Genomic DNA, 27,886 nt, shown 5'->3' on the forward strand with positions numbered 1-27,886 from the left:
AGTGCGGTCTGAGCTGAGCAGAGCCGGAGGGAAATGAATCGAAATGAGGAGCTTCGGGAATCGAGAAGGGCTTAAGCCAAACAAATACACCCCCTAAATGGGGAAATGATGGGTGGGGTACATGGATTCGATGTCATAAAAGTAAAAGGAAGAACTTTGATAGGAAAGTTTTAAAAATAAAACATTAAATATATATTTTTTTAACATTACCATTAACATTTTAAGGTGATAGTCCCCATATAAAAAGATTTAGAATTCAAATAAATACTCACAAAGAATTCATCCTCGATAACCGGATCAGCCAGCATCTCGATGGCCTCCGTCATGGAGCGGCAGGTGCGGTTGGTGTTCTTCTTCTTCTTCAACTTGCGACCCAATGTGGCAGCATCACTGAAGCGATGCAGCAGCTTGTCCCGCTTGCGAACCGCCAGCGGACTGGCCGTGGAACTGGAGTGACACAGTAGCGATCCATAGCCGTTGGTTGAGGAGATTGTCCCGGTGTTGGCATAGAAATTCTGCGGCTGATACTGCGCCGGTGCCGTCAAAGTGCTGTTCGAGTCGATCTTCTGGATGAGATTGTACTCCGACTGGGGATACTTGCTGGCCAAACAAGAGGAGATCGAGTCCGTGGACTGCAGTGACGCCTTGGACGTCAGCTGTGGCTTTGGTGGCGGCGGGGGAGGTTCCTTCATCAATGCCACCCGGCGGGGAGCAGCACGTGGTATCGTAGCTGATTGGGGCGATGAGGTAATGTCACCGCCATAACTGACAGCCCGACGATTGCGATCGTTTTCCTTTTCCCTGAAAGATCAAAAAGAACATTTTTTAGAAAGAAATATTTATTTTTTTCAAGATTAGGTGCGAAAGGTGCTTGTGCCAATGGAGATTTCCCTTAAAAAATTCTTCTTTGTACATATTTGCGTCTAAAAAATAATCTTTTTATCAGCTTTTATATAGATTTTATATATATTAATAAATATGTTTCAATAGGGCCAAGAATACTCATTATTTTTCCCACCTATAACGCCTTCGTTGCATGGGCGGACTGAAGAAACAGTTTGGCGAGAGGGGCACAAAATAGCCCCATTGTGGCTCCCGATCCGGTCCCTCGTGATACATCCCCATCTGGGGAGTCATCTCCCTGGATCGGCTGGATCGTAGCATGGGCATAGAGACCCTTTGGGGGCCATAGCTTCGACTGCTGCGATACCGATTTCTATACATATGACGTTCCAACGAAGATGTTGTGGTTGTGGCATCTGATTCCAGGGTGCAGTCAGAATGGTTTCCATTTTCCAGGGTAACATTGCTGCCCAAATCATTCACACCGCGATCATCATCGTCGTCGGTGGAAGCCTCCGGCACCGTGTAACAGGTATTGTCGAATTGTGACATTTTAGTTTTGTATTTTCTTGATTTAATGGTTTTTCCTTTCACGAATTTAGTTATTTGCCATTGTCTTGGCAGCTCCCACGTAATTGTTTCAATTATTTAATTAGTCTACAACTTGTTGCTTGTTATTCTGTTACTGTTTTATTTGGTTCTCTTTGTTTTTTATGAAACGACACGTTCAGAACGAATGGAACATAATAACTGGCTAAGACTTTCATATTTCAGGGGCTTGAGAATATTAGTCTGTCTAAGGCATTTATCATGTTCACCCTCTGGACATTTCGTGTTTCCTGCCGCCGCAAAACAGAGACAAACTGAGGGGGCGGAGTGGGACAGTGAAATAGATGTCCAGTGGGCACAATTAAAAGTCGTTTTCAGACTCAGTTGAAAAGTCGCCCTAATGAGGTGTTGAACGGAAGGGGGTCATACTTGGGTCTAGTTAAGATATTTTTTAAAAGACTCTTTTCACAGACAATTTTCTTGAGGTAACCACAAAGAAAAGCAGGGCGTTGAGAATATTTTTCCGGACTTATTAGTTGGTTGGAATATAAGATTGAATAAAGGTGAGCGTAAGAAAGAAAAAAAAATATAAATAAAATAAATTGAATAATCCTCTTGAAGTTAAAATATCATTAAGGAATTATGGCGCGAAAAAAGCGAAAGTATCAACAATCAAATCCATCATCAGAGCAATTAAAATGTCAAATAAATAAACAAATAAGAGGAAAAACCGGCAGCCGGCTGACTCCTCTTCAATGCAAGCTTCCTTTATTTTCCACTCCTGACAAATCCCCTTTCCTTTCATGTTTTTATTATGGGGGGGACCCCATTTTATGATTTTATGATGATGCAAAAGATGCCCCTGAGGGGGAAAAGAAGCCTTTTGGGACCCTCTGAAAAATTACAGTCAGCGGCAAGCCGGATATGAAAATTACAACTAATTTGAGCTGATGTAGCTGCAGCTAAAAAAAATACATTTGTTTTCAAGTTTTTACACTGTTTTATTTTCTTAATTGTTTTTAAATTTATTATAGAATGGGGGCAAGGCATTGTGACATATTATTGTTTTTACTTTTATTAAATTATCATTAAATTTTTAATTTTCGCAAAAACCCTTTTGCTTTAAATTGCTTTTAAAACTGCACAATCATTTTTAATCTTTTCTTATATACATTTTTTAAATTTATTTTAAACAATAATATTTCCTAATATTTATGAAAGTCTTCCTAGAATTTATTTCACAGCACACATCACATTGTTCACAATTCCCAGAGACTTTCTCATCAATCATTCTATAAATACTTTGATTGGGTCAGCGAAATTCTCAGTCATGTCAGAGGAATATGCCAATTTTCATGTAGTATTTATTTACAAATTTTTCATTAACAAAGCTGGACACACACACGATACCGTTGAAAAGACCGACAAAAAAGCTCACAAATTGTATGACGTTTGGCTTTTTTCAATAAGATTTTCGAGGCTAGCTCCGCGCGGATGTTCAAAGTAAAATGTGCTGACCGGCAGCAATTTTTGAACTGATTTCGAAAAGAGGAACAAAAATTCCGTAGACACCGATGGGAGAACACCAAGAAACACAACAACAACCCTCTCGTGTTGTCCACACTGAGAAAATTGGATGTCGGAGAAATGGGGAGAGACATTAAATGGAAGAGAGTGCGCCAAATAAGAACAAACATTGTGTTTGACTAAATTGCCTAATATTCGGGGACCGAAATAAAAGCATCAACGAAAAGTAGCAGACACAATGGGAAAAAATAACAAAATAGAAAGGTCGAAATTTAAAATACCCTTTAAGACTTTAATGCCATTAACAGGGTGGTGCCTGAGAAGCCCATGATAAGGCCTAAGAAATAAAATGACATTAAAGACACAAGACACAATAATATAAGGTTCGATATATTTTAATTATTTTTTAGGAAGAGTAAAAATAAACAAACACATTAAAGGGCATTTCAACTGGATAACGAGGTGCAACACCCAAGTGTCGCCTGTCGCTTGTGTGTGAAATGTCATGCAAAATAAATGTTTGACTTTTAAAAATTAGTCTCTCTCATTTTTTCTATATTTCACTTTAATCTGCAGCGCAGAGAGGCATTAAATTGCCGTGACTCTAAAAAAGAAAAGACTTAAATTGTTGTTGTTGTTATTGGTATTATTAAAAATAAACATGGGACAAGTGTTGTTGCAGCAACTGGGGTGCCAGCCGCCGCCACCACTTCAACAAGAAACGAAACATTTTCACTTGTCACGCATTTATTTTCCCATTTTCCATTCCGGAAAGTCAAGAAAATGTGTGTCATGCCGGCCTGAAGAACAACGTCTGCGGTTTTTATTGACATCTGCCTGACTCTTTTGGGGGCAATTGGTGCGATTAATAAAAGGGCATAGTGTCCCCCTAATTTCCACCCAAACCTTATCAATTACACTTGTTAATTAAGCTTGGGTGTGGATCAGCCCGCATTTCCAGTGGGCTGTGGGCAGGGTAGGTTCGCATTTTTGATAACAATTGCATGTCTGCTGACATGGTGCTGCTGGTCGCACAATTGCAATTAAATCAGTTCTAAAACGGGCGTGCTTGCTACATGGAACACCCGTCCCAAGTGCCTGCAAGCGTTGAATTAACAATGCAGGCAGCCAATGGAATGGAATAAAATCGATTGGTACAGAGTATATACATTTGTTCATATAAAGTGAACACATACATATATCTATGTGCATGTGGGTTGAAAACGGCACAGAATTAATTAAAGCTCTGCAGGAGGGGCGACAGAGTTGGATCTTGAAGATAAGAGGGCCAGAATTCGTGCTGTAAATAAATGCAGTTAAAAGAGCTCAATAAATCACAGATGAACACTTTTGGGATAAACCTGAGATAAATATTTTTGGTTAAATGGCGAAATAAACAGAACATTTTGGGGACAAGCTTGGGTAATATAAAACAAAATATTAAAAAAAACCTGAAATAAAAACTCACTTCGGGCAGAGCCGAAGTTCTTACACACTTGCATCCCCCAGAAAATTTCATAAAAAAACTAAAAAATATTTTGTTTTTAGATTTTGATACAGAATGATGGAGAATCGATCTACGAATCATTTAAGGTATTCCGCTCATGAATCGGATGGAAATTGGCCAAGATATAGCCATCCCTGGGGGCCATGTTGTCCTTGTATGCATTTTTCTTTATTCTTGAAGGGGATCCCCCAGGAAATTTCATAAAAAATCTAAAAAATATTTTGTTTTTACATTTTGATGCAGAATGTTGGAGAATCGATCTACGAATCATTTAAGGTATTCCGCTCATGAATCGGATGGAAATTGGCCAAGATATACCCATCCCTGGGGGCCACATTGTCCTTGTATGCATTTTTCGTTTACCTTGAAGGGGATCCCCCCGGAAATTTAATAAAAAATTTAAAAAATATTTCGTTTTTACATTTTGATGCAGAATGATGGAGAATCGATCTACGAATCATTTATGGTATTCCGCTCATGAATCGGATGGAAATTGGCCAAGATATAGCCATCCCTGGGGGCCATGTTGTCCTTGTATGCATTTTTCTTTATTCTTGAAGGGGATCCCCCAGGAAATTTCATAAAAAATCTAAAAAATATTTTGTTTTTACATTTTGATGCAGAATGTTGGAGAATCGATCTACGAATCATTTAAGGTATTCCGCTCATGAATCGGATGGAAATTGGCCAAGATATACCCATCCCTGGGGGCCATATTGTCCTTCTATGCATTTTTCGTTATTCTTGAAGGGGATCCCCCAGGAAATTTCATAAAAAATCTGAAAAATATTTTGTTTTTACATTTTGATGCAGAATGATGAAGAATCGATCTACGAATCATTTAAGGTATTCCGCTTATGAATCGGATTGAAATTCGCCAAGGAATGGGTATCACTGTGGCATATTTTTTAAAAAGTTTCGGAAATAAAATATTTTATTTTTTTTAAATTAATTTTTGTGTCTTGTTAAGTACACTGTATGAGAAGCGAGGAGGAGAGCCCTAATAATTAAAATTGTAATTATTTTTTAAAATTTTTTTTTATGGTGTTATTAACATTAATATTCATGTTTATAAAATATAAAATCTTATTTATTTCCACTTCACTTGATATTTTATCGTCCACGCTGAATATTTCTCAAGCATTCTTTTTAGTCATAATATTTAAATAATTTAGCAGCGTTTACCTTTCCCAAGCTCGACTTGAATGTGAAATATGTATAATCGATCCGATTAGTGTCACTCGGGGATTAATTGAATTAAACTTCAGGTCTTGGCTGCAGTCATTGCACTTGCAAGCTGTTGTAATTGTAATTACAATGCACAAGATGTCAAATGACTTTAACCTCTTAACACCAACGAAGGGAGCGGAAAAATGATTGGGAAAGACGGAAAATTAAATAATAAAAGGCAGCAACAATTTTCAGTGTCCAATAAGACAAAGAGAAATGTTTAAAAAAATCGTAAACATACATAGGAATGTAGAGCGTTGTGACTCAGATAGTGCGATTAAAAAACAGAGTGGACGCTGCCAGTCCAGATGATGAATGCTGGCACGTGGTCTCAGCGACTGTGGACTTAATTTAATTTTTCTCTGGTCTAGAAAAAATGGTAATTAATTATGAAAATTAGTTGGACATTTGTAATGTGGAGTACATATAGGTCTGAATCCGTAAACTGGTTTTCGCCGCGTGCTGGAGTCTTGACCGAAGGAACTGGTTTCTCGTTTGCAACACTCACAGAACTGATCTCCTTCTTGACACTCTCTAACTCAAGGAAATATTGTAATTTGCGCTCATATACATAGATCACAAAGAGTTATAGACAATAACTCATTCCCCGTCTAAAAGCATAAATCAGTTCCCAAAGTCAAAACATGAATATCTTGGAAATTCCAAAATCACAAAAACGTTTTCAAACATTAAAATAGAATCCGTGAAATATAGACAGAAGGTGGAGCAACTCAAACATTGCCCTGCATCTGTCGCTATAAATAACAGGGACAACAAAAACTAATAATCTAAGAAAACAAATAGACGCGGAAAACTTGGCAACCCTGCCTTTTGGGCAGCTGTTGGGTGAGAAAACAATTTAAGAGACAATGGAGCATCCAAACAGTGTGGAATAATAAAAATATACATTACAGACTCCCAACACGCGCCAAAAGCCCCAAAAAGATTTACGAAAATTGAATTGAGTTTTTCTTTGGCGCATATAATTACAGTTCATAAATCAGAGGGCCCGACAGCTTAACTGGTTTTAGTTTTTGGCAAAAAATGCAAAAAGTTTTGAAATTAAGCCAACAATAGATACAAGAGTTCTTCTTGGAACTGCATAGTAAGTTAATTGTATTTGGTCTTTCATTCATAACCCTCAGTTTCTATATTGGGTCCAAATGCTGGTATCGATTTCGTATAATGGTTACATTTTTAGGGCCCTGACCGTGGGGGTCCACCCACTTTTAAAAGTTTTTTGATGAAAGTTTTATGTGGAGTTGTGGGCCACCCGTCGAGCCTTACTTGAATCAGATTCCGGTTTAACAGTTGAAACGCGTTAATGGAGCAGCACTCTCACGGTTATGGGTTGAAAATTATTTGCCAGTAATTATGGTAAGAGGTGAAGAAAATGGGCCATTTTGTAATAAGCTTGAAGACCTCATTTCTGAAGACATATAAAACCCATTCGCAAAATATTAATACCCATTATTTCTATAAGCAATCATAATTTTTGGACATTAAGGCCAGAACCAAAACTGAAGGCCATGTTATTTTATGACTAAACTGCAGCAACACTCAAAAACAAGTTTCTAATGAATTTTTGGATTAAATCATTAAATTAGTCATATTTCATTTTGGTTTTCTGTTGTTGTTAATACATCAGTTAACAACTTTTAGCACCCAAAAGCGTAAAAGCCCCGAAAAGGAACTAAAAAAACAAGTGGAACAGCAAAACGACAATGTGAAGGGTGTTGAAAATATTGAACACGCAACGACATCAAAATGATTGACATATGTACGAGTCCTTTACACAAAAAAAAACAAGACAAAATATGCAATTGCCAAACCCAGAAAACTAAAGAGAAAAAATTGGCAAATTATGCCCCCAAACTAAAAAACCAAAACATGCAAAAAACAAAAAAAAAACGTTGCCCTAATTTTGTTTCTGCTACCATTGGCTATGATTTTGGGTGTAGCATGAAAATTGCAATTGGCCAAAAGGATTGATTGAGTCATAAATTGGGGGAGAAGCAATCAATTTCTTTTCGGTTTTTCTATTTTTTCCTCTTTGAATCACGAGCTTAGCCAGTGGCCAAAAAGAAACCCAAAACCAGTGGCCATCGAATTGGGTCTATTATTACCATTCGTATCCATTAGCCGCGAGTGCAGTCCTTTTACTCGAAGTCTAAATCAATCTTTTGGACAATTAAGTGTGGAGAGCTCTGGCAAGACATTAATTAGTGAGTGTAAGTCGAGCACTGAAAACTAAATCATGAACAGCTGCCAGAGAATGGGATTTGGCCTGAAAAATAAAAGAGTTCCAAGAGGCGGGGTGCTTGGGGCAGAGGCATCTGCGGCGCGTGTTGCCAATTTATCTTTGGAGCGAGTGACCCAGCTGGGGGATTTGCAGCTTGCAGATTTGCTCAAGCATGACTCATTCCCCCGGAGATAATCCTGTTTTTCTCTGGTCTAAGCCTGGTTTCTACCCAACTTAAAACGGTGCTCTAATGGAGCTTGGCGGTGTTTGTCTAACACTTAAAATATGAAAAAAAACGGGCTCTAAAAAGAGTTTATATTAGAGATGGAGCTTCAAGAAGTATGTAGTAGTTAGGCAGTAAAGTAACCTCTACTTATTGTATTGTTTTTTATAGTTAACACATTTCTTTTATCAAAATCCTGCATAACAATTGAATATGTCTAGACTGTAGACTCAACTCCCTATAAATAAGACCCCGTGTAAGCAATAATAAACCTCTGAGGTAGTCAATCGATGACGGGTGCAAGGCGTACAAATTTCGTCATAAATCACAAAATCCTCACGAGGGACGCTTTTGTATACGGCCTGTTACCCATGGCTTTGTTTAAACTGGTTCAAAATTTGCACGTCTTTGGCATATAAATAGTAAGAAAAAATAAAGCCAAGAAAGTATCCAAAACGAAAAGCTGGCAGGCCAACTTGTTTATCTGTCGTTTCCAGCTGGCAAGCAGAGTCCGTCTTGGAGTTTCTTTTTATTCGGTTTGGATTGTGGCAATCCTGTCTCCTCGTATTCCCCAAAGCGTTTCCCCCGGAATCCTCCGATCCCAGATGCCTGTCGGACCAACGCCAACAGCTGTCGTGCAAGTTTGTTTCCATCTCGTAACCCTCCCAGGGGTACAGAGGCAACTTTTGGTTGCTTCGAGTCCCCCGAGTGCGGTTGCAGTTGCCGTGGATGATGATCGCTGGTTGCATGCATGGCCCAATGTTTTATGGCCAAACAGTTTATAGTTATGTTTTATTATTGTTTGACTTGCCCCCATCCCCACTAAACTTCGGGCTTTATTAGATTTCATGACGTTCACATTCGTTGACTTCGCTGCCATCTTTTCCCTATGTTAATTCCACGTATGGCCAACGTTTTCTGAATTTTAACTTTTACTTCATTTCAATATTCTGGCGCCCGAGTTGGCCCTAACGGTAACCCCAGAAAACCATTCCTTCGATGACTGGGAAATTGTGAGTTTTCACAGGGCTTTAGATAAGGATGGAAGTTTTGGTTACTTAATGAAACCCAATTCTAAACAGAGGTACAATTCATGTACTTTTCATAAAATCAAGATGAACAAGGTTTTTTCCTTTTCGGCTTAATCATTTCCTTGTACAATATCCATTTCGTTTTCCTTATACATGTTAGGAAACTTAACTCCAACACCCCTTAATAGGCACCTACTCGGTCTCCACCTCTTAATTTACTTGTCTCTTTGCTTTTTTGCATTTCAACTTGGCCAAGGCTCGTGCCTTATGCCCCCGCAGGCCATAAACGTATTTTTTATTTACATATTTTTTTTTTCTCTTTTATTGTTGTGAAAGCTGTTTGTGCCAAGGTGTGCATAGAATAAAAAACCAAAAATATATTACTGACAGGCGCAAAAAAAATCAAAAAGATTTTGCAACTTCGACCTGTGCTGCGGCTGTGCATTTAATAATGGCTCATATTATTTGTAGGTGGTCTAAGCTGCAAAAACACCCAAACGATACAAAAAAAAGTGGAGCTCTGGCAAAACGCCCACAAATTGTGTAAGGCACTCTTGGCTGCTTTTAAACAATTTTCCATCACCCATTAAAAGGCCATAAAATATTTCGTTTCAGCTCACTGATTGCTTTTCAAGCGTTGCCGGATGATGTTGTGCAACGGAAAAGCCAAAAATCCGATAAAGGATAAATGTTTAATTAGAGCGATAAATGTAACCTCCCCCCATCTGCTCCCAAAGACACCCAAGCACAATAACTTGATTGTCCATTTTCACATATTAATTTATCATTATAAATAGATTTATTGTCTTTCGGGTGTCGCGTTTCGGTTGCATGACAAAACAAAAGACTTAAGCGACAAACTCGTTTCTTTTGTCTTCTCGTTTGGGAAAATCTTTTGTTTACAGTAATACCTACCTAAACGGGGGAATTTCTGATTTGCATAGATTGCAGTAGTATGAGCAAGAGTTTTGGCTTTGATGGATAGACTTTAATGCATTTACGTAATTATAAAGTTTTCGGTTATTAATAGGGGCTAAGTCATCCAAACTCTCTTTAAATCCAAACATTGATGGCATTAGCTTTTAATAATTTAATTAATCATTCTATAATTGCTTTAGCGCAACATAAGAACACAGATTAATGGAAACATGTAACTCAGTTTGAGATATTATACACCTGATACAGATTCTGAACAAATCACTTACTAATTTCTGGTTGCTGGTTAACTCTGCCCTTTACCCTGAACCATTTGAAAGCCGCTTATAAGCCGGGCTTGTTGTTTCATTTGTTTTGGTTTGGCTTTTGCCTTTGTTATGCTAAAACCAATTGGTGGCAACCTTTTGGTATTTAAACTTGACTCTTGCCAGCGGCAGCTAAAACAAACTCTTCGCTTTATACTATAATATCAAATGCTGGTTTGCCGACTGTTTTTGTTATTGTTATTATAATCTGTTCGAGTCTGCCTGTCTTGCAGTCTCCCATCAAGACGTCACGTAATAGACGATCGGTCGGTCACTGGTTACACCTGTTTCATCGCCGTCTTTTCATTTTATTTATATATCTATTTTTTGTTTTTTTTTTTTTTGTTTAAATCGTGTAATGATATACCACCAGCAGGGTTTACAGTTACAAGTCTGGCAGCTATTTACCAAATTTCCTCTTCATTGAAAAATGAAAAGTTCATCAAACGCATCGGCATGCCGAAAGTGGCAAGTGCGCAATTGGTAGTTGGCAATTGGCTTGCCTCTCAAACTCAACCTGCAATCAAAAATCGCCTTTGACTGAAGCCGATGCCAAAGCCCGAAAATCAGCTATGGAAAACGTGCGGAAAAGCGCAATAACACTTAATTCGAGGGAAGCCCATATACACAGCAGCCATCATCCTTCAAACTCCACCTCCAAAGCTAAAATCTGCAATTAAAAATTCCAAGTGAAAGTTTCCTTCAAATGTTTGTCTTTTTTTTGTAACGCATGCGAAAATTTCGTAATCAATTTTCGATTAAAGCTTGTTTTGATATTCGCACGTTTTTGTGCGAATCGATTTCTTCGTATTTTTTATATGCTAATTTAAATGCGTTTCGTTAAGGCGACAAATTGGCAGTGGAGGAATCGTGCGTTTGTTGAACTTCATTTGCATACGTGAGCCGATCGCCTCGATGCTGTTTGAACCAGTTTATTTATGTTGTCCAAGATTTGGTCCCATGAATAGGTCTTCGATTTTTCGAGTGGAAAGTGAAACCTATTTCAAAAGAAAGTGCTGACTCCCGCGATTATTTATACAATGACGGTGCTTCATTAAGTTGTAGGAGTTCGACGCTCGAAGTGACGGTTCGTTCAATTTGTTTATTTATCTAAATTCGAATGCATTTGATTGTTCCAAAGATAATATTCTGATTATGGCCGAGACTCACGCTAATGATGACGATTTAATTTATGGCTAAGTGGCTACGATGACTTTTAACCTACGCCAATGGGGGTTTATGTGAAAAAAAGATGGATAACATTTCGGGGTTTGGCCACAAAATTGTGTGTAAGGCCAAAAATATAATATAACGCCTTCGCAAATAGTGTATCTAAATTTATGTTTTGAGTTTTAAGCTTGAATTGCTGTTAAAAAAAGTAATAATCATAACAAAAAACTATTTATATTTCAGGCTAAGCTAAAACGATTCAAAAAGCGGTATTGGAATTTACATAAAGAAATAAAAAAAATTGTAATGGCATGTAAAATAGAAGATTAAATATTATTTTGGCCTTACAAAAATATTTATTAAATGCTGTAAAAGTATAGCTTTAAATTATTTCTCATGCCTCGATCTTCTTCTGGCTTCTGACTTGATATATATTCCTGTATTTTTTCCTCTTCCCAAGCTACTTCCACTTAACCTGAGTCTTCAATCTCACAATCAGACTGAAATTGATATCGTATGGGAAGTTAATTAAGAAGAAGTCGCCGAAGAAGTGGCAGACATGGGAACTTGTTTTTTCGATATTGCATCGATTGGAAACCAGAAACCAAAAAAGTGTTGCAAACAGACACCGAAAGAAAGCAACAATATTAAACGACAAGCTACTCATGCCACTCCTTGCCGAATATCATAATTATTTTAAGTCATTAAACTTCCAGAAATCAAATCGCGACTACATATCAAAAGTTAACCAACTGAAGGCAAAGAAATATCCGAAACAAGAAAATCCCGCAACGATAAGGAAATTATGTATTAAACACATTGACGATTGGACAGGCCGCCACCGCCCGTCCAACAACATGATCTCAGGACAGTTGGCGTAGAAAAAAAAAGAGTTAACAAGTTTCTGTAGCACTAGCGCAAAAAAAAAGAGGTAAAAACCAAAGAAAATCTCGCCACACCAACCGATTTTGGCGGCTGTTTAAGTGAATTAAGTATTGCACAACATCTAGAGAGCAAAAAAACAAAAATAAAATAAGGCAGAAACTTGCCCGTGTTCGTTGGCCATATAAATGGTAACAACTTCGGCGATCTGAATCTCTGTGACGTATCTTCGATGTTGTGGTGCGAGTGTAGTCGTATTTGCGGTTGGGCTGTCGCTCAATTGCAGTCCACAAATGGCTTAAATGCGCGCTCATGACCGCAGGCAATAAAATAATTAAGATGAACATAAAAACGAGGTAAAAAATGGCTGCATAATTCACACTTTGAGCTTGTTTCATTTACTCGATCAGGTCCAAAATGGGGCGTTCAAGCAGGCAAAGTTAAGTGGACTTTTCAATCTCTTGATTAGTGATATTAAGGGTATATCAAAAGCGGGAGCTTGGGAACTAAAATATTAAAAGGATACTAACAAATTTTCATAATGGGAACAAAAATATTTAATCATTTGATCATTATGTTTAAAGTTTCATTACAAGTTCCACAAATTGTAGAGCAATCCAATGAAACAACGAATGCAACAGCAGTAATAACACCCAACTGTCGTCGCAGTGTTTTGTCAATTTTAAGGATTGGTCAACGTGTCGTATACTCGATTTGCACAATCCGACGTTAACAACAAACTACAGCAGCAATAGAAACTTTAAGTGCAACTTCAACTGCACCACACTGAGATTAGTGAACAATTATGGTTTTCGCCATTTCTGCAACAAGTTAATTCCCAACCCAACGATTGGCAGAGACTGAATAAATTTATTCGTAGGGCGTTAACAACACAAACGCAAAAAAAAAACAAAAAAAAGGAAGGAAAACTGGAAAATTACACAAGATCAGGCCAAGACAAGAAGAAAAAGTCTGGGGGTTTGGTGATTGTTTACTCCATGTCGGCTGACATGGTAATTCCATTATTTGTGTGTCCACTTACTTGTCAATGTAATCGATCGTTTCGATTTCCTTTTCTATTTTCCCCTCACTGGGACAGTCCTCATCCAAATTGGCCGAGTCTGGAAAAAAATGAAAGGCACAAAAGGGTATAATTAGTTTACAGTACATATAGAACTTTGTCGTTGCATAAATTAAGGTTCTACAAAATTTATGAGTTTCATTCTCGGCAAAATGGTAAACACATGTCACATCTAACATGACCGGCATAAATTATAATTATTGTTGCAGCAGCCGAAAAAAAAAAACAACAACCAGAACTGCATTAGCAAATGGAAATAAGACCAAACTCACGCACTTCGAGAGGCTTAAGGTGAACAAATAATACGCTTGAACCTTAGGATATATCTATACAGATTTTGCAGACATATAAATCGTTGTTAGTGGCATGATTTATGGGACAGCAGCCACCGGTGAGCGAAGTATATAGATCACTGCAAATGCCGGCCAAATGTCAATCAACACCGAGAACATATAAAGAGACATGTGGCCGGATGGATGGCGAACATATTATATGCTTTTCAGAGAGCCTGACAGACACTTTTGTATCAAAGACCTCGCCAAAGTGAGATCAAAGTGATAGCCACCATTTAAGGCGCAAAAGAATTAATGAGAAAAATACACCAAACATTAAAATAAAATAAACAAAAGGTAGCCAGGAAAAAAAGTTTATCTACTTTTAATAAAAATATTTATAATATATATTTTATTTTATTCTTCATTGGCTTACAAAAGCCTATAACCTCTATACCTACTTTTCCAAATCTGGACAAGTCTCTTTTTGGTCTCTGAAGTCTAAGGGGAGCGTCAATCTGAGACAGACACTTCAAGTTCAATTGAAAAAAGCGGCAAGGAGAATAAAGACCGATAGACCAACCGTATTGCCAGACAATGGCAACACGCTCCGCAACACACAAATGTAAACAAATAGATTGAGGCTAGGCTTTTGGGGGCCCAGCTGGTACAGATAACTGAAAGACAAGTTTCTGAAACGCTGTTCTGGAGGCTGTGGCATATGACTGTTAAGTGACTGTCTCGATCGTGTCTTAACTCAACTCAAACTCAAGCCCGAGCTCAAGTGAAACTCCAGACAAGTCAGCTGAACTCGGTGGGCAATTTCATGCATGCAAATTAGTTTTTGGACCTGTTGCAATTTGTTGTAACCCCTCCCAAGACCCTGGCCTCTGCTGCTTATTGAGTTCCCAAGCCAAAGTGAAAGAAACACAGAGAGAATCTGGAATTAACTCATGAAAAATAGTTCACAAATTATAATAAAACTTTGGGTACTAGCCCAAGAAGCTCACTCGTGCATATCCTAGAGACATGCGTGAGAAAATCATCGCAGTACTTCTCACGGCAGCCAACTGCAACAGCAACAGCAACTTCAACTGCAAATTTATGCAATGCCAGAAGCAGAAAAATTTTACAAAAGGGTCTAGACTCTAGTCTTTAGACTACAGACTTGGAGTTGCAAGTTGCAACTCTCCTGATGGCCATTGCCTGATTTTATACTTGTAAATTACCCGTTGCACTTGGCGGTGGCAATGAAGATGCTCTCCCAGGGTAAATGTGTGGCAAGCAATGTTTTGCATGCAACCTGAGGCTTGGTTTGGCACGTTTTTAGGTTGTTGCTCTGCCGGAGATGGCTATGAAATTATGTTTTAAAATATTACGATCGAAAAGTGTGCTACAGCTATTTTTGTGGCCAACAGGGAATAAGTACAGAGTTTCCTTTTAAGTTCCAACACCTTCTAGACCCCTTAAATGCAGTTATTATTTCAACACAAATAGGTTACTATTTCATCAAGATACTCGTACAATAAAAACTATCTTTGCGGTTGGTCTATGGTATTAATAACAAAAACGAAACTTAAGCAAACAATGAACTTCTCTCGCTTGAAAGTTTCTCGTAGTTTCCTCACAAAAAAAACAAGCAAATGAATGCAAATCGAACCGCAGAAAGAACATAGATTAATGTTAGAGTATGAAATAATAAAAACAAACTAAAGAAGAACCCAAAAGAAAGATAAATGATGCGGCTTGGGGCAGAGCAGTAAGCGGAAGCGGAAATATCTCAGCCAAGTTGCGGCAATTTGTGGTTTTAATGGCCTGTCTCCATCTAGAGAACCCCGACTGGTACCATTACATTTTCCAGTGTCCCCCAACGGTTTTATGGGCTTTGTAATTGAGAACGCTGAACATGGGACCAGACACCTCATGCCGGGAGATATGTACCATATACCAACCATACACCGGTTTGTTCAGGAGGCTCGTGTGTCTTCATTTAATCGCCAAACACTTTTCACATCTCCTGCAACGTGACGAATGATGTCCGATGAAATATGCAAAATATTTTTCAAACCAGAGAGAGACAAATAGCGGAAAGTGCCAAGAATGGTTGCGGTGTCTGCACAAAATAAGAAAAAAAATAGTAACAGAAGTTTACAATTACAGCGAGTGAATAAAAAAAGTTTCCAATGACTAAATAAATCAGCGTGGGAAAAATACGCTGGTTATGTAAGAAAAGCAAACAAAGGTTGAGAAGCCCCCCAAACAATTATGATAAATTGCATTTGACAAATTAAATACAATTGGCAGCCAATAACAAATGCAGCATTAAAGGCTGAAAGAAGCAACACCCAAACTTGAAACGCGAAACCACAAAAAGTCAAATGTAAGACCAGCGTTTCACCCTCGTTTCAGCTACCAAATCTTAACACCACCCAACCCAGTTCAAAGACTCTGGCCAAGAGGCAGACAACCAATTGTCGCGACCATTTTACTCGGGTATTAAATTACCCCAGACAGTTTTCAAACACAAAGCAAAGAAATAAAGCGCCATACATATCCATCTTTTCGTACTTATTTCTTGGGTCTCATATATGGACACTTTATTTTACAACAATTACAATGTTTAGGGCTCAGAGAAAAGCCGCAAGTGACATAATTTTTGTTGCCTTTCAGCCAAGAGGCTAAGGCGATTCAAGCAGACCCCCAAGCTGATTTTCAATTAAATAAAAATTGTGTAATTTTTAAAGAGACAGAGGGGGAATGAAAATGAAAGTAGGGATTAAGTGCGTGTGATATACGATACATGGGAAAAAGATTTCTTTCAAGGAAGTGGGATGCATTTGCAGTTTCAAAAATTAAATAAAAATCAATCCGCATTCCAACACAGAAGTAATTATATGTTTGGCATGTTGGAGATTGAAAAATCCCTCTATAACACAAATATTTCAAAAACAATATTTTTTTTTATGAAAAAGAAACGCACGCTTCGTCAATTTATCAATGAAATAATGACCTCTCCGGCGGTGTCAGTCAAAATTAAATTTTGATCCCGAGCCCGACATAAAATTTCACAGAGATTAACCCGCAGCTGGGACAAGTCTGATGCAATGTCAGAGTTGTGCCACCGAAATATTTAAAAACAAAACACAAAAATTCCGGGGATTAGACATGAAAGACACAAATCGATCCGTGTTGGAGCTGCGTTGACTGACAATTTATACAAAAGTGTCTGATACACATTGGGGGAGTTACAAATAAAATAAATATGAACTATGTACCGAGTGCGTGGCGGACTTGGCCCTGACAGTCATCAATCTGCGTCATGTTAATCAATTTTATTAGCATTAGATTCCACACCACATCGTTTTGTCGGCGGAGAGGAGATGGATTCTGTTCCGTATTGCCGGCTGGAAATGTTTCAAGCCTTGTAGCACTTTTTCAAGTACAATTCAAATAGAAAAACGAACAAAAAATACATCAAAAGTCAGCACTGAAGTGCGCTCAAGTGCGGCACCTCATCAAAGTAATGAACAGACAAAAGCAAAAAAATCAGAAATCGTTTTCGTAATGAAATTATGAATGAGCTGGCAGCAAGCTGTCGATTTTTCTTCTTCGGGATCTCTTCTAAATCTGTCTAAATGACAATGCCGATTTCTTGAATCTCTATTTATAGTTAGCTTCGATCCGAAGGTCACCAGAGCTAGGCCTAGGAAACCATTACGAGTCTACCAAATAGAAAACGAAAACAAAAACGTAAACGCAAAGTGCCGATTAATTCGATGGCACTTCCATATTTGTAGGCATATAATTTTGAAGAGAGACTTCAAGACTATCGAAAAACAGCAAAACCCAATCTGCCGAAATTAAAAATAAATATATACAGGCGTATGCATAATAAATTATAAACAAATTGAGCTTGGGCTTTAATCTTTGTGTGGGATTGACTCAGAAGTCTCAGAGGAAATAATATTTTACTATTTGGGCTTTGTCAGTTTCGAGACATTTTTAAGCTAAATTATGGTTTTAAATTGTGACTTATTGTGTGTTATTATTATAATTATATGGTTTCAATTTACAGATCATCAGCAAATCAGTTTCCGTTCGAATATCTCTTGTATTAATCATAAAATGGAATTATATAAGTAAGAACTTTTTATTTTCGGTTTAATTTTTAAGTCCACAGAAAAAGGGACCAGCCATCGTTAAGCGGAATACAATTTATGCAGAATTGAGAAAAAACTAAAAATAAAAATAAAATGTATTATTCGGCGACATCCTTTCTTGGCGTGGGTTTAAGCGGAATGAAATTTGACTGAGGCGAGAATGCACTGGAGCGTGTGCATTTGCAAGGGGCGTTGAGGGAGAGTATCTCAGAAGGGGGGCAACAGCTGCAGAAGACCGAAATTTCGCATATTTTGCTAGAATTTGCAACAAAATGTGCTCAAACTTTAATATTGCAAACGGAAACAAGGGGATGGATGGCACAGGTCGCTGACTGTGCAGACTGGGTTGCGAAAATTCAGCAAGGGTTGCAGATGTCACACTCCGAAAAAATGTCCAAACCATCATTATATTGGTGCCTAAAATTCTGGTAGAAAACCATATGATAGCCATACTTTACTTTCAGTGCAATGTGAAAGAGATCAGACGAGGGGAGTATCAAATTTCCTTCAGATTCGTAATGAAAAAACGTTATTTGCTTTCGGGCTGAACTGAAGAGCAGTGCGGCACCTGCCATATGGCCTTTCCTGGCTTGTTGGGGGAGTGTGTGTGTGGCACGACGACCCCTTCACCTCCCTGAAATGGGGTTGAAATGGCAGCAAGTAATGCAAAAGCAAAGCAATTACAAGTACAAACAGGCAGCCAGAGCCGGTACACAAAACACTTGTTGTAATGTCAGCTGTCAATGGCACGAGTCGAGTTAAATTGGGTTTCTTTTCAAAAGCAAAGTATCCGATACAGAACCCATAATTGGGGGGGATTCCATCATGAAATTTATTAGAATTTTATTTTTAACCCGGATTTAAGCTTGTCGTGATCGCAACTTCTAACACACTCCCCTAGTGGCCTATTAGTTATGATTATAAAGAAATCATGTTGCACTCACTAAGCTTGACTTCTCACGCCATTAACTTGTTCCCCTTTTCTTATGAGAAATGCACTCCCTAAGTGGTAGCTTTAGAATTGAAATATCTCTATTGCGAATGAAAAAATGGCACAGAAATGTGCAAAACAATTATGACAATTCTTAACCCACTTTCAGTTCCATTCTGTTCCGTTCAGGTTCCCCCGGTCAACAATTTCTACGCAATTTACGCGCTCAACCTCAAACAGCGAATTCTCTTCCACTTGCTCTGCCCATCATGTCATTAAAAGCAAATTTCCCCACTAATTACATTGTGTAGGCTAATTTTTAGCTGTTTTTTTTTTTATTTTTCCAAAGTTTTTCTCGGTTGCAGTTGAACACACAAACTGGAACGTGCGAAGGCTTTGAAGTTATATTTTTACACACATGACGAATAGGGAGAGCTAAATAGTAATGTCTAGAGAAAAAAGTTTATTTTTATAGTATAGACAGAGCTACATTGATCTCGGGTTCAAGTTTCCCCCATGAGTTACTGATTGTAATTAAATCAACTGCAAGTGCCGCCAAAAGTTGCACACGATTCGTGTCCGGCCAAAAAAAACAAGGTAAACTGGGTTAACTAAGAAATAGTACTACTTTGGTTATACTCTTTCACTTTTTCCTAAATCGATTTCAAAGACTTAAATATATTATAAATTGGTGGAAGAAAAGGCACTATTTATAAGACAGTTTTTAGCCAATACCCCCTATTTTATAAGCTTATGTACCCTTAGTAAGTGTAATTTATAAAAACGAAACCAAATTCAAAAAGAAACGTTTACGGGGACACCAATTATGATGGCTAAAAAAGCTTTGGCGGCGACTTTGGTGACTTTTGGGCCTGCCTGACTTGACTTTGGTGACTTGGTAATTGTTTGAGTTAATTGCACTTGGCCGCTTAATTGCAATTCAATTGTCATGCCACCATCGGAGTGTCTCGATGTGTGCTCGCGTGTGTTGTAAGATGCCAGCCACCCAATTGAAGGTTAAAACAAATACAAAAAATAACAGCCACCATCATGACAAGTGTCTCCTCCATATGTGACTTTGATGCATCGTTTCCCATTGAGTATTGAGTGCACCACAAGTTACAAGTATGTATCGGCTGATTTATGCATATATATCGTCATAAATACCTAAAGGCAAAGGCGGCGACGTTTACTCACGTCACAGTTTTATTGATTTTTTATATGATTTTTTGTTCAGGCACATTGCTAATGCCTACTGGTTAATTTTCATTAGAATTCCATTGTTCAATTAGCCATACGTTGTGATTATATAAATGAACAAGCAGATTTGTGGGAATAAACTAATGTAAACTGATTCCATGAAAGTGCTTTTTAATTGGAAATTACCTTGAACTTGTGTACTAAATGCAATTGGAAAGGCAAAGTGTCAGTCCATCAAACTAAATTTCTCTAAACCAATTCTAAATATCTTAATTGTATTACATTCCTTATCGAGCTTTCAGTTCACATTTCTGTCTCAGTTTTTTAGCCATGAAAATTCCTGCGATTCAATCACAAACATTAAACACTTGTCAGTCGTTTGTGACAAAGTGAGTGAGAAAAAAATTAAAAAATGATCACTTCGACTCATTTGAAGTTGTCACTCGGTTTGCGGGTCAACACTATCGAGTCGAGGCAATACCAAAGTATAACCAATTACTATACAGCTTCGGTTGGAAGAAATCGTCTGCCAAGACCGGGAAGGAAAAGATACGATGCAGCTGGGGAGAGTTGACGGCAAAACCAGTTGGCAGTGATGGCATTCTGTGGCAATTCCTTGGAAAATCATTAACGTGTCTTAGGCATAAATAATTAAAAAATCAAGCGACTCGAGAGACGACTGTACACCCAGACAAGTCAACGTCTTGTTTGCTGGCCTGGCCAACATCCTGGTGGACGTTGAAAGGCTTTCAGCGGACGCCGAGATACAAATGTATCTGCTCCCATTGCCGCAATTACACCTAGGAGCCATATAGATGGATGGATGGATGGATGGATGGTTGGGGGCATTACGCTTGTCAATATGATGTGTACGTGTGTGTATATGCCAGTGACATCCCGTGGCCAAAGACTCAGAGCTCGGCTTACAATTTGTGCGGTCTGTCTCGAGAAAGTTAACCTCAAAAGACGGGCCTCGAGTGAGAGCCTCTCGACAATCAGTTGATATCGCATTTCCGGTGCGGTTACTACTGGCAATCAGATGGAAAAATATATAAAAGAAATATGCACACGAGGCCAAAACTGAATTAATGACAATGCAGATTAGCATCTATCAGGCCGCTACCGATTCAGACGGTAGGAAAAAATTCTGAAAACAATAAACTATTTGCAGTTTATCTACGAGCTAGAGCCAGAGCAGGGAGAGACTTGTTCCAAATATTTAAGAAACCACTTAGAGTCAGGGTCTAATGCACCATATAAATCAGTGCAAATATTTAGCATTCGTTTAGCACTCGAACAGCCGTTCTAAGCTGACTCACAAACTTGTCTTTTGCACGCTCCCACATTTAATAAATATTCAAGCATTTTTAATCTCAACAGACACAGGCTCTGGGGCCAACCTGCTCTGCACGCAAATACGACAGCTACTGTGTTCAGCTCCACTGATTGCTTACCATATTTACAATTGTCTATACCCTATATCCCCCTCATGTATATACCTCCCAACGAACATCAAATCTGAGAGAAGGACGGGTCTATCAAAAAGTCAAAGCTGGGAGCGCTTGCACAAATATTTTCCTTTTGTGTGTTGCCAGTGAGTAAGTCGAGACAATAACGCAATCTATGACTAAAAGTTAAGTCAAATAAATGGCAAGTATGGTCTGAGGATAGGTACTCTTTAGCACATACTTATATACAATTTTAAAACATAACTTTTACCTTTTTTGAAAGAGGAAATCGTCCAGAATATTAGTCAACCTATTATTTAAAAGCTTTTTAAATTTTAACACTTTCCAAAACAAGTTACCAGTTTCCCGTCTTAGCCAAATAACTTTTGTTCCACTCACTCACAAACAAGTCACAAGACTACAAACATCAAAAACAAAAACTTAAGGACAATAACAACTGGGAATTATTTATGTGGGTGAAGTTCTTTGACAGGCCGTTGGCCACTGGCGTTGTGTTAGTTGTCAGACAGAGTGCGATGGCCAAAAGTGATATAAAAATTGAAGCCAAAATCACAAAAAACCAAAAACAAAAAATAAGAATTGAAAAACTGGATTCAAACGCGGCACGTTTTGCCAAAACAATAAAAAATAAAAACAGAGAACGGGAAAGACATAAGAACTTCTCATATGGCGGCGAGTCGGGCCATTCAAATGAAATAGAATTAAGGCTACAGAAAAAAAAAGAGTTGTAAAAGTTTATCTGGGTTTGGCTTTCGAGGGATTTGTTACTTGGCTTAATTTTATTTTTTTTTTAGGCCTGTGTGGCGGTGCTAATGAGTGGAGTCTTAGTTTGCACTATGGTCCGTGTCCGGGCTAATAAAATTTATGAGGTGTTTTGTTATGTGTTAAAAAGAAAAAAAATATACATATATTCGGTCTTCTTTCTTTTTGGAAGCGTGCTTAAAGGCCGGCATGAGGGTCTGGAGTCTAAGCCAAATGACGATTCATTAGCTCGAGCTTAGGCAAATTATATGATCGATGTGTGGCTCAGTCGGGGCGATTCCCTGGAAATCACGTAAGCCCTATTAAATAATCGCATTGAACAGGAATGACTAGTTTCGGATTTGTCGTCTTGAGGCTCTTTCATTCTTGTTATTTTTGTGAGGTCTCCCATAAAACTCTATGATGCAAAAGTGTCAAATATTTTTGTTTACTTTACTGGTTATGCCTTTCACAAATTACAATAATGTGTTGGGAATTTAAGGCGCCGCTTTATTTGCCCGAAAATGTTCAATGGGTCATCCTAAGTTATTGCCAGTTAACCGAAGACGAGCCCTCTCGACTGTAAAAGGTTATGGGGTCATGGGAGAGTAAGTATTTTTAGTGAAAGTTTTTCCATATTTTTTTGTTGCAATAAAACTAGCTTTGTTATTCATATTCTCTGACAAAATCGCCTAAACTCCTTTAAATTAAAATAATTAATCAATTCGCAATCCATAAATCTAAAAATATAAATTTCAGTAGCTGACAGAGAACGTGCCTGGAAATCACATTATGCGCTACCTCTCAAGTAGAATTCATAAATTTTAAGAGGTAGCTGGACAATCCATAAACAATGCCAAGAGGTAACTGAATATCAACTTTATGTCCCCGCAGATTTCAGCACCTCTTGGCGCCCAGCTCTCAGAATGTGAATTGATATATCAGAAATTGTTCCAGCCACACCTGACATCTTACAAACACATATAGTATGTAGAATGTAACACAATACCCGAAGATAACGTGGCCAGAACACATTTTGTATGCCAAGAGCGTGGCGTAATATTATTTAGTTATTTTGCTGAGATTTTTATTTAGCTTTAGGCGGTAAATTGCAAAGCAATTATTCGAATCACACGTTTCCAGCGGAGGTGGCTGGCGAAAATGTTTTGCATCGTTGCACCTGAAAAGGCGTCACAAATATTTACACTCCCAGCCAGCCAGCCAGCTCTCCAATAGCTGCAAAAATTTAACGCTTCTCGTGATGATGTCATTTTGGGCCATTCATTAAAGCCATAATGAAGATAAATTTGATTTTCTATATTTCTCGTAGCTATTGTTTTATGCTTTACTTTTCTATTTGCAAAAAAAAAATGTTGGCTCCGGTTTTGGGGCACTGACTACATACGCTCCTCTGGTAATAAATATAATCTGATTTTCGGTTAGCTTGCGAGACAAGAAATTGCACAGCTTCAGTCGCTTTTTTGGCAAGACCCAGTGGCGCCGGACTTATAAACATATTGCTTGTTTATTTTCCTTTCAATTATTTTGCGGTGATCAACAGTTCGACCGTAAAATCGCCGCAGTGTAAATACTACCGATAAATAAAAAATAAATATATCCACATAAGCGAAAACCAAAAACCTGCAATCTTGTCAATATATTTATGTTTTTTCCGAGTACTTTTCGCAACGGCGCAAAAAGGCGAAATATTTTTAATTTTTTTTGGCGTTTTTTGTTTATTTTCTGTCTAATTTTGCCACCTGCATTTTGACATATTTGGTGGGTTTGGTTGCTTGGATTGGATTGGGTATTTTTTGTATTTTGGCTTTTGCCAAGTTTTTGGGCAACTGATGAATTGGTTTTGACCAAATGCGTTAGCAGCCAACAGCCACCCCAATGGCAGTCGGCCGTAAGGGTGTCTTGAATTGGTCAGAAATGATTTATTAACGTGGTCGGTTGTTTATGTCGACTTAGGCCAACCGATTATGGTCAATAGCAAATTTGTTATTTAACAATTTCCAATTTCCAATGCAATGCGATCCATTGCAATGCTATGCGTGTAAATGTTATAAGCCAATTTGACAATTTTCTTGTACAATTTGTAATTCCGATTTTACAAGCCGAACAACTGGCGTTTTTGATATAGTTATTAGATATGGTTTCGGTCTGTCTGATGATTTAATTCCATGGAGCGCAAATAATTTTATTGGAAAAAAAAACGAGTAAGTCTCAAAGTCATCATAATTTTGGCCAATCTTTTCCATCCTTCCCCTACACCTTAGATTCTTTTTTTTTTAATTCTCATTCTAATTCGAAAACACGTGCAACAGAATAATAAACGAACCTAAAACCACAATAGCCCAAGTATAATAACAATAAGAGTCATTATCAATAGAAGACGAAAGGGAAAAAGACCCCGAAAACAGCAAAAATATCATAAATAAATGTTCAACAAAAATAGCAACAATAACAATCTCGCTAATACAAATGAAAATAAAAAATAAAAGCCACGGATAATCAACTAGACAACAAACAATGGAAACGAATGCAAAGGTTTTTGACATTCGTGGCCCGTCCAGAACGGCGGATATCTTAACGATTATAATGGAACCATTTTGAAAGCATTTGGATTGACTTCTGTTTTCAGCTTTCGGCCATTGTAAGGCAATTTGCAAAGGCTTTTCGATAAATTGCTGGGGAGCAATGGAAGCCATAAAGATGCAAATTTTTATTGCCGATTTCTAATAGAATTATTACCATCGCTGATTGTTATCCACTCAACAGTTGCAAAATTAATAATTCGAATGCCTAAAAATAGATGCGACGATGCTATCAAAATCTCAATTAAAAAACTAATTAAGCTAAAGATTTTGTAAACATTAAATGTTCTTCTACAGAGCTTAAGGTGTGGCTTGGAATTAAGTGTCAAATCGAACGTGGTTTTACACTTAGCCAATCAGATTTACAGACACAAGATATATGAACCCATAAAATTGACTATTACCAATCGCCAAGTGAAGAGTTAAGTCGCATGTTAAACCACTCATATTACGCATTCTGTCTACCGACAATAAATTTAACCGAGATCCGTGTTGTAATACCCTCGTAAACTATACAAATAATCAAAGCTTTGTTAACGACTTAATCACCTGACCGTGATGTGTAACCATAAAAATGCAAAAACCAAGCCTTCATTTGGTCACCAAGAGAATTTCAAAAAGAAGAATTAGGAATTGAATAGGATGATAAACTAATATTTTAAACGGGCTTCAATTTAATAGAAAAATAATAAGAAGTTTCCCCCAAACATTAAATATATAAAAAACATTCTTAAAATAATTTAATAATAGCATAGAATTTCAATTACTATCCAGGAAATAATAATAATAGACTCCATGATAAATACTCCATACAAGTCAATTTTTGCGTAATGGAAAAAAAATTCAGTTTCTGTGTGACATGAAATTGGCTGGGTTTCGGGGCCGGATTTTCCTTCTACTGGGGCACGCGTGCTGCTTTGGACTTGGAACCCAATCTTGGGTACCAAGACCCCTTCCCTGCCAACTAACTTATTCAATCGTGGCTCAATTGTCTGCCATTTTCTACTCCTCCTCCGGCCGATGCCAAAGATCTTGGGGAGTATTCAAAGCACGCGCGTTTACAAATTGAAAACTTGTTAAGTGCCAGGCCCGACTTGGCCCGGCTCACAAGACAACAGGTGAGCCGGGCTTGAATAGCTGTTAGCTGTTAGCTGTTAGCCTGCTGGTTGTTTGCCCCGTTGGCTGGTTGGACATCTCCTCGCCCGTTGACAGATTTGTGTTGCCAATTTGCGTTCAAGTTGACGTTCGAAGTTTTGAAGTTGCTACCAAAAGACCAAAAGAGTGGCAGCCATGCATCTTGCTGGCTGATAGAGTTGTTGACATTTGGCCGTTTTGCTTGTGGCCCAAAGTTTATGCAAATTTCCAAAGGGGCACGCTGCACACACCCACCACATAATGGCTTATACATACCTAAAACGGAAAAGAAAAAAATAATAAAATGCATTAGAATGTTATTGATACTTTTGGGCTTTTGGTTGGGAAATTGGGTCAACGCATTCTTGTCGGTTCTTTGTTTTTATTTCACTTTTTGGTAAACAATTGTCGAGTACTGAGTTCTTGGTCTACCTGGGCGCGATGGCTTTGATTTGGCTTTCTGTGGTTCTTTGGAGAACATAAACATAATTTTTCGGTTTCCCTAGCGGCGCAATTGACCCAGTTTTCTAATCGCTGTGCACTTTGGGGCACTGCCACACATTTCCACAGTCGATTAAGTGGCCCTGCACTTTGCTCTCAATGCAATCACAATCTCAGCCGGAGTTCGGAGTTGGAAATCGAATATTTAGTGGGAGGCACTGCGCTCTGCACTTGAGCAACACTTGAGTTCTTTGTATAAACAAATCGTTGGCTCCACAAAAATATTTTAAGTGCAATGGAAATGTTTTTCTTTAGAATTTGCCGGGTGGGAGGATAGGTTGTGGTGAGCGCACTTAAATTGGTGTAATAAAAACAATAAAAGAGCTCAAATCTTAATTGCAAGATAACATTACTTCCAATGAGTTAAAAAAATAAATTATATTTGTATACCCTTGTAGGAGTCTCTATATCTATTGACATATTGCAAAATATCTTAAAATTCTATTAAAAAATCTTGAAAGATTTGTCTCTATCAATCTGCAGTAAAATATACCCACATATATCTTTTGTTATATTTTTTATCCCATTTTCCAAAGGGTCTCCTTCAAAAATTATGAAAAATACTAGAAAGGACAAGATGGCCCTCAGCAAGCACTGTATCTTGGCAGATTTTTATCCAATTCTTGAGAAGAGTACCTTAAACGATTTAAAAATCGATTCTCCGTCTCCGATTATTGAGCGGAATGAGGTAGGTTTGAGCTGGGTTCCCTTATAGGCCCTAAAGGCGTTCTTATATTATAAATTTAATATTGAAAAAAGTATTAAATTATATTTTTAACCTTCTAATATTTAGCTCATAGTTTATGCTTAAACCGCAAAAAATCTATTGGGTATTCAGTTACTATAACTTCCACCACAACCTCTGGAAAATCACAATTCATCGTTTATGGCGATTTTAGCTTATCCAATTACACAAGCTGCGAGGACTGAAAGGAGTTTCGCGACAACAATGCCACTCCAAGGCGGCATTTACATTGATGTGCAAGCATATATGTACTCACATTGGTATTTGTACATAAGTATATGGAATATAGAATTCAAAAGGGTCCACACACACACACATTGGCAATGGTGGGTACAGTGTGCAGTCGACAAAGTGGCCTGTAAGTAAACCCAATTGACACTTGAACATCGTCAGTAGCCAGCGGCGGGTCTGGGCTATCAACGCGGTGAGTACTCCCTCCACCATAGAATGATGGTTCCGTGGTGGTTGGTGGTTCTTCCTGGCTCCGAGCCCAGAGCCAGACCCCGAGACAGACCCTGGACTCAGACCCTTCCTCCCACTCGTTTCCATTTCGGTTTGACGTTTTATTTGATTTTACGCTTGGTTGCATTTTTTTGCACTCGCCTCA

The 27,886-nt window shown here is 38.1% G+C and overlaps 1 protein-coding gene across 8 annotated transcripts in view; it reads right to left on the reverse strand.

Annotated features, from left to right (window-relative positions):
* LOC6500063 (tight junction protein ZO-1) overlaps positions 1 to 27,886 on the reverse strand; it is a 78,107-nt gene that overhangs the window by 34,112 nt on the left and 16,109 nt on the right. For 6 of the 8 annotated variants that reach the window (XM_014910878.3, XM_014910876.3, XM_014910885.3 and 3 more), the window contains exons 2-3: positions 13,488 to 13,566; positions 273 to 801 (exon numbers count right to left, since the gene is read on the reverse strand). In XM_014910878.3, coding sequence (XP_014766364.1) covers positions 273 to 801; positions 13,488 to 13,566 — 608 coding nt within the window. Of the gene's footprint in view, positions 1 to 272; positions 802 to 1,018; positions 1,532 to 13,487; positions 13,567 to 27,886 lie in introns of those variants that run through there. The other 2 variants (XM_014910875.3, XM_014910884.3) reach the window with 2 other exon arrangements.

Source organism: Drosophila ananassae, chromosome 2L, assembly GCF_017639315.1.
Source record: "Drosophila ananassae strain 14024-0371.13 chromosome 2L, ASM1763931v2, whole genome shotgun sequence".
Classification (NCBI taxonomy): Eukaryota; Metazoa; Arthropoda; class Insecta; order Diptera; family Drosophilidae; genus Drosophila; species Drosophila ananassae.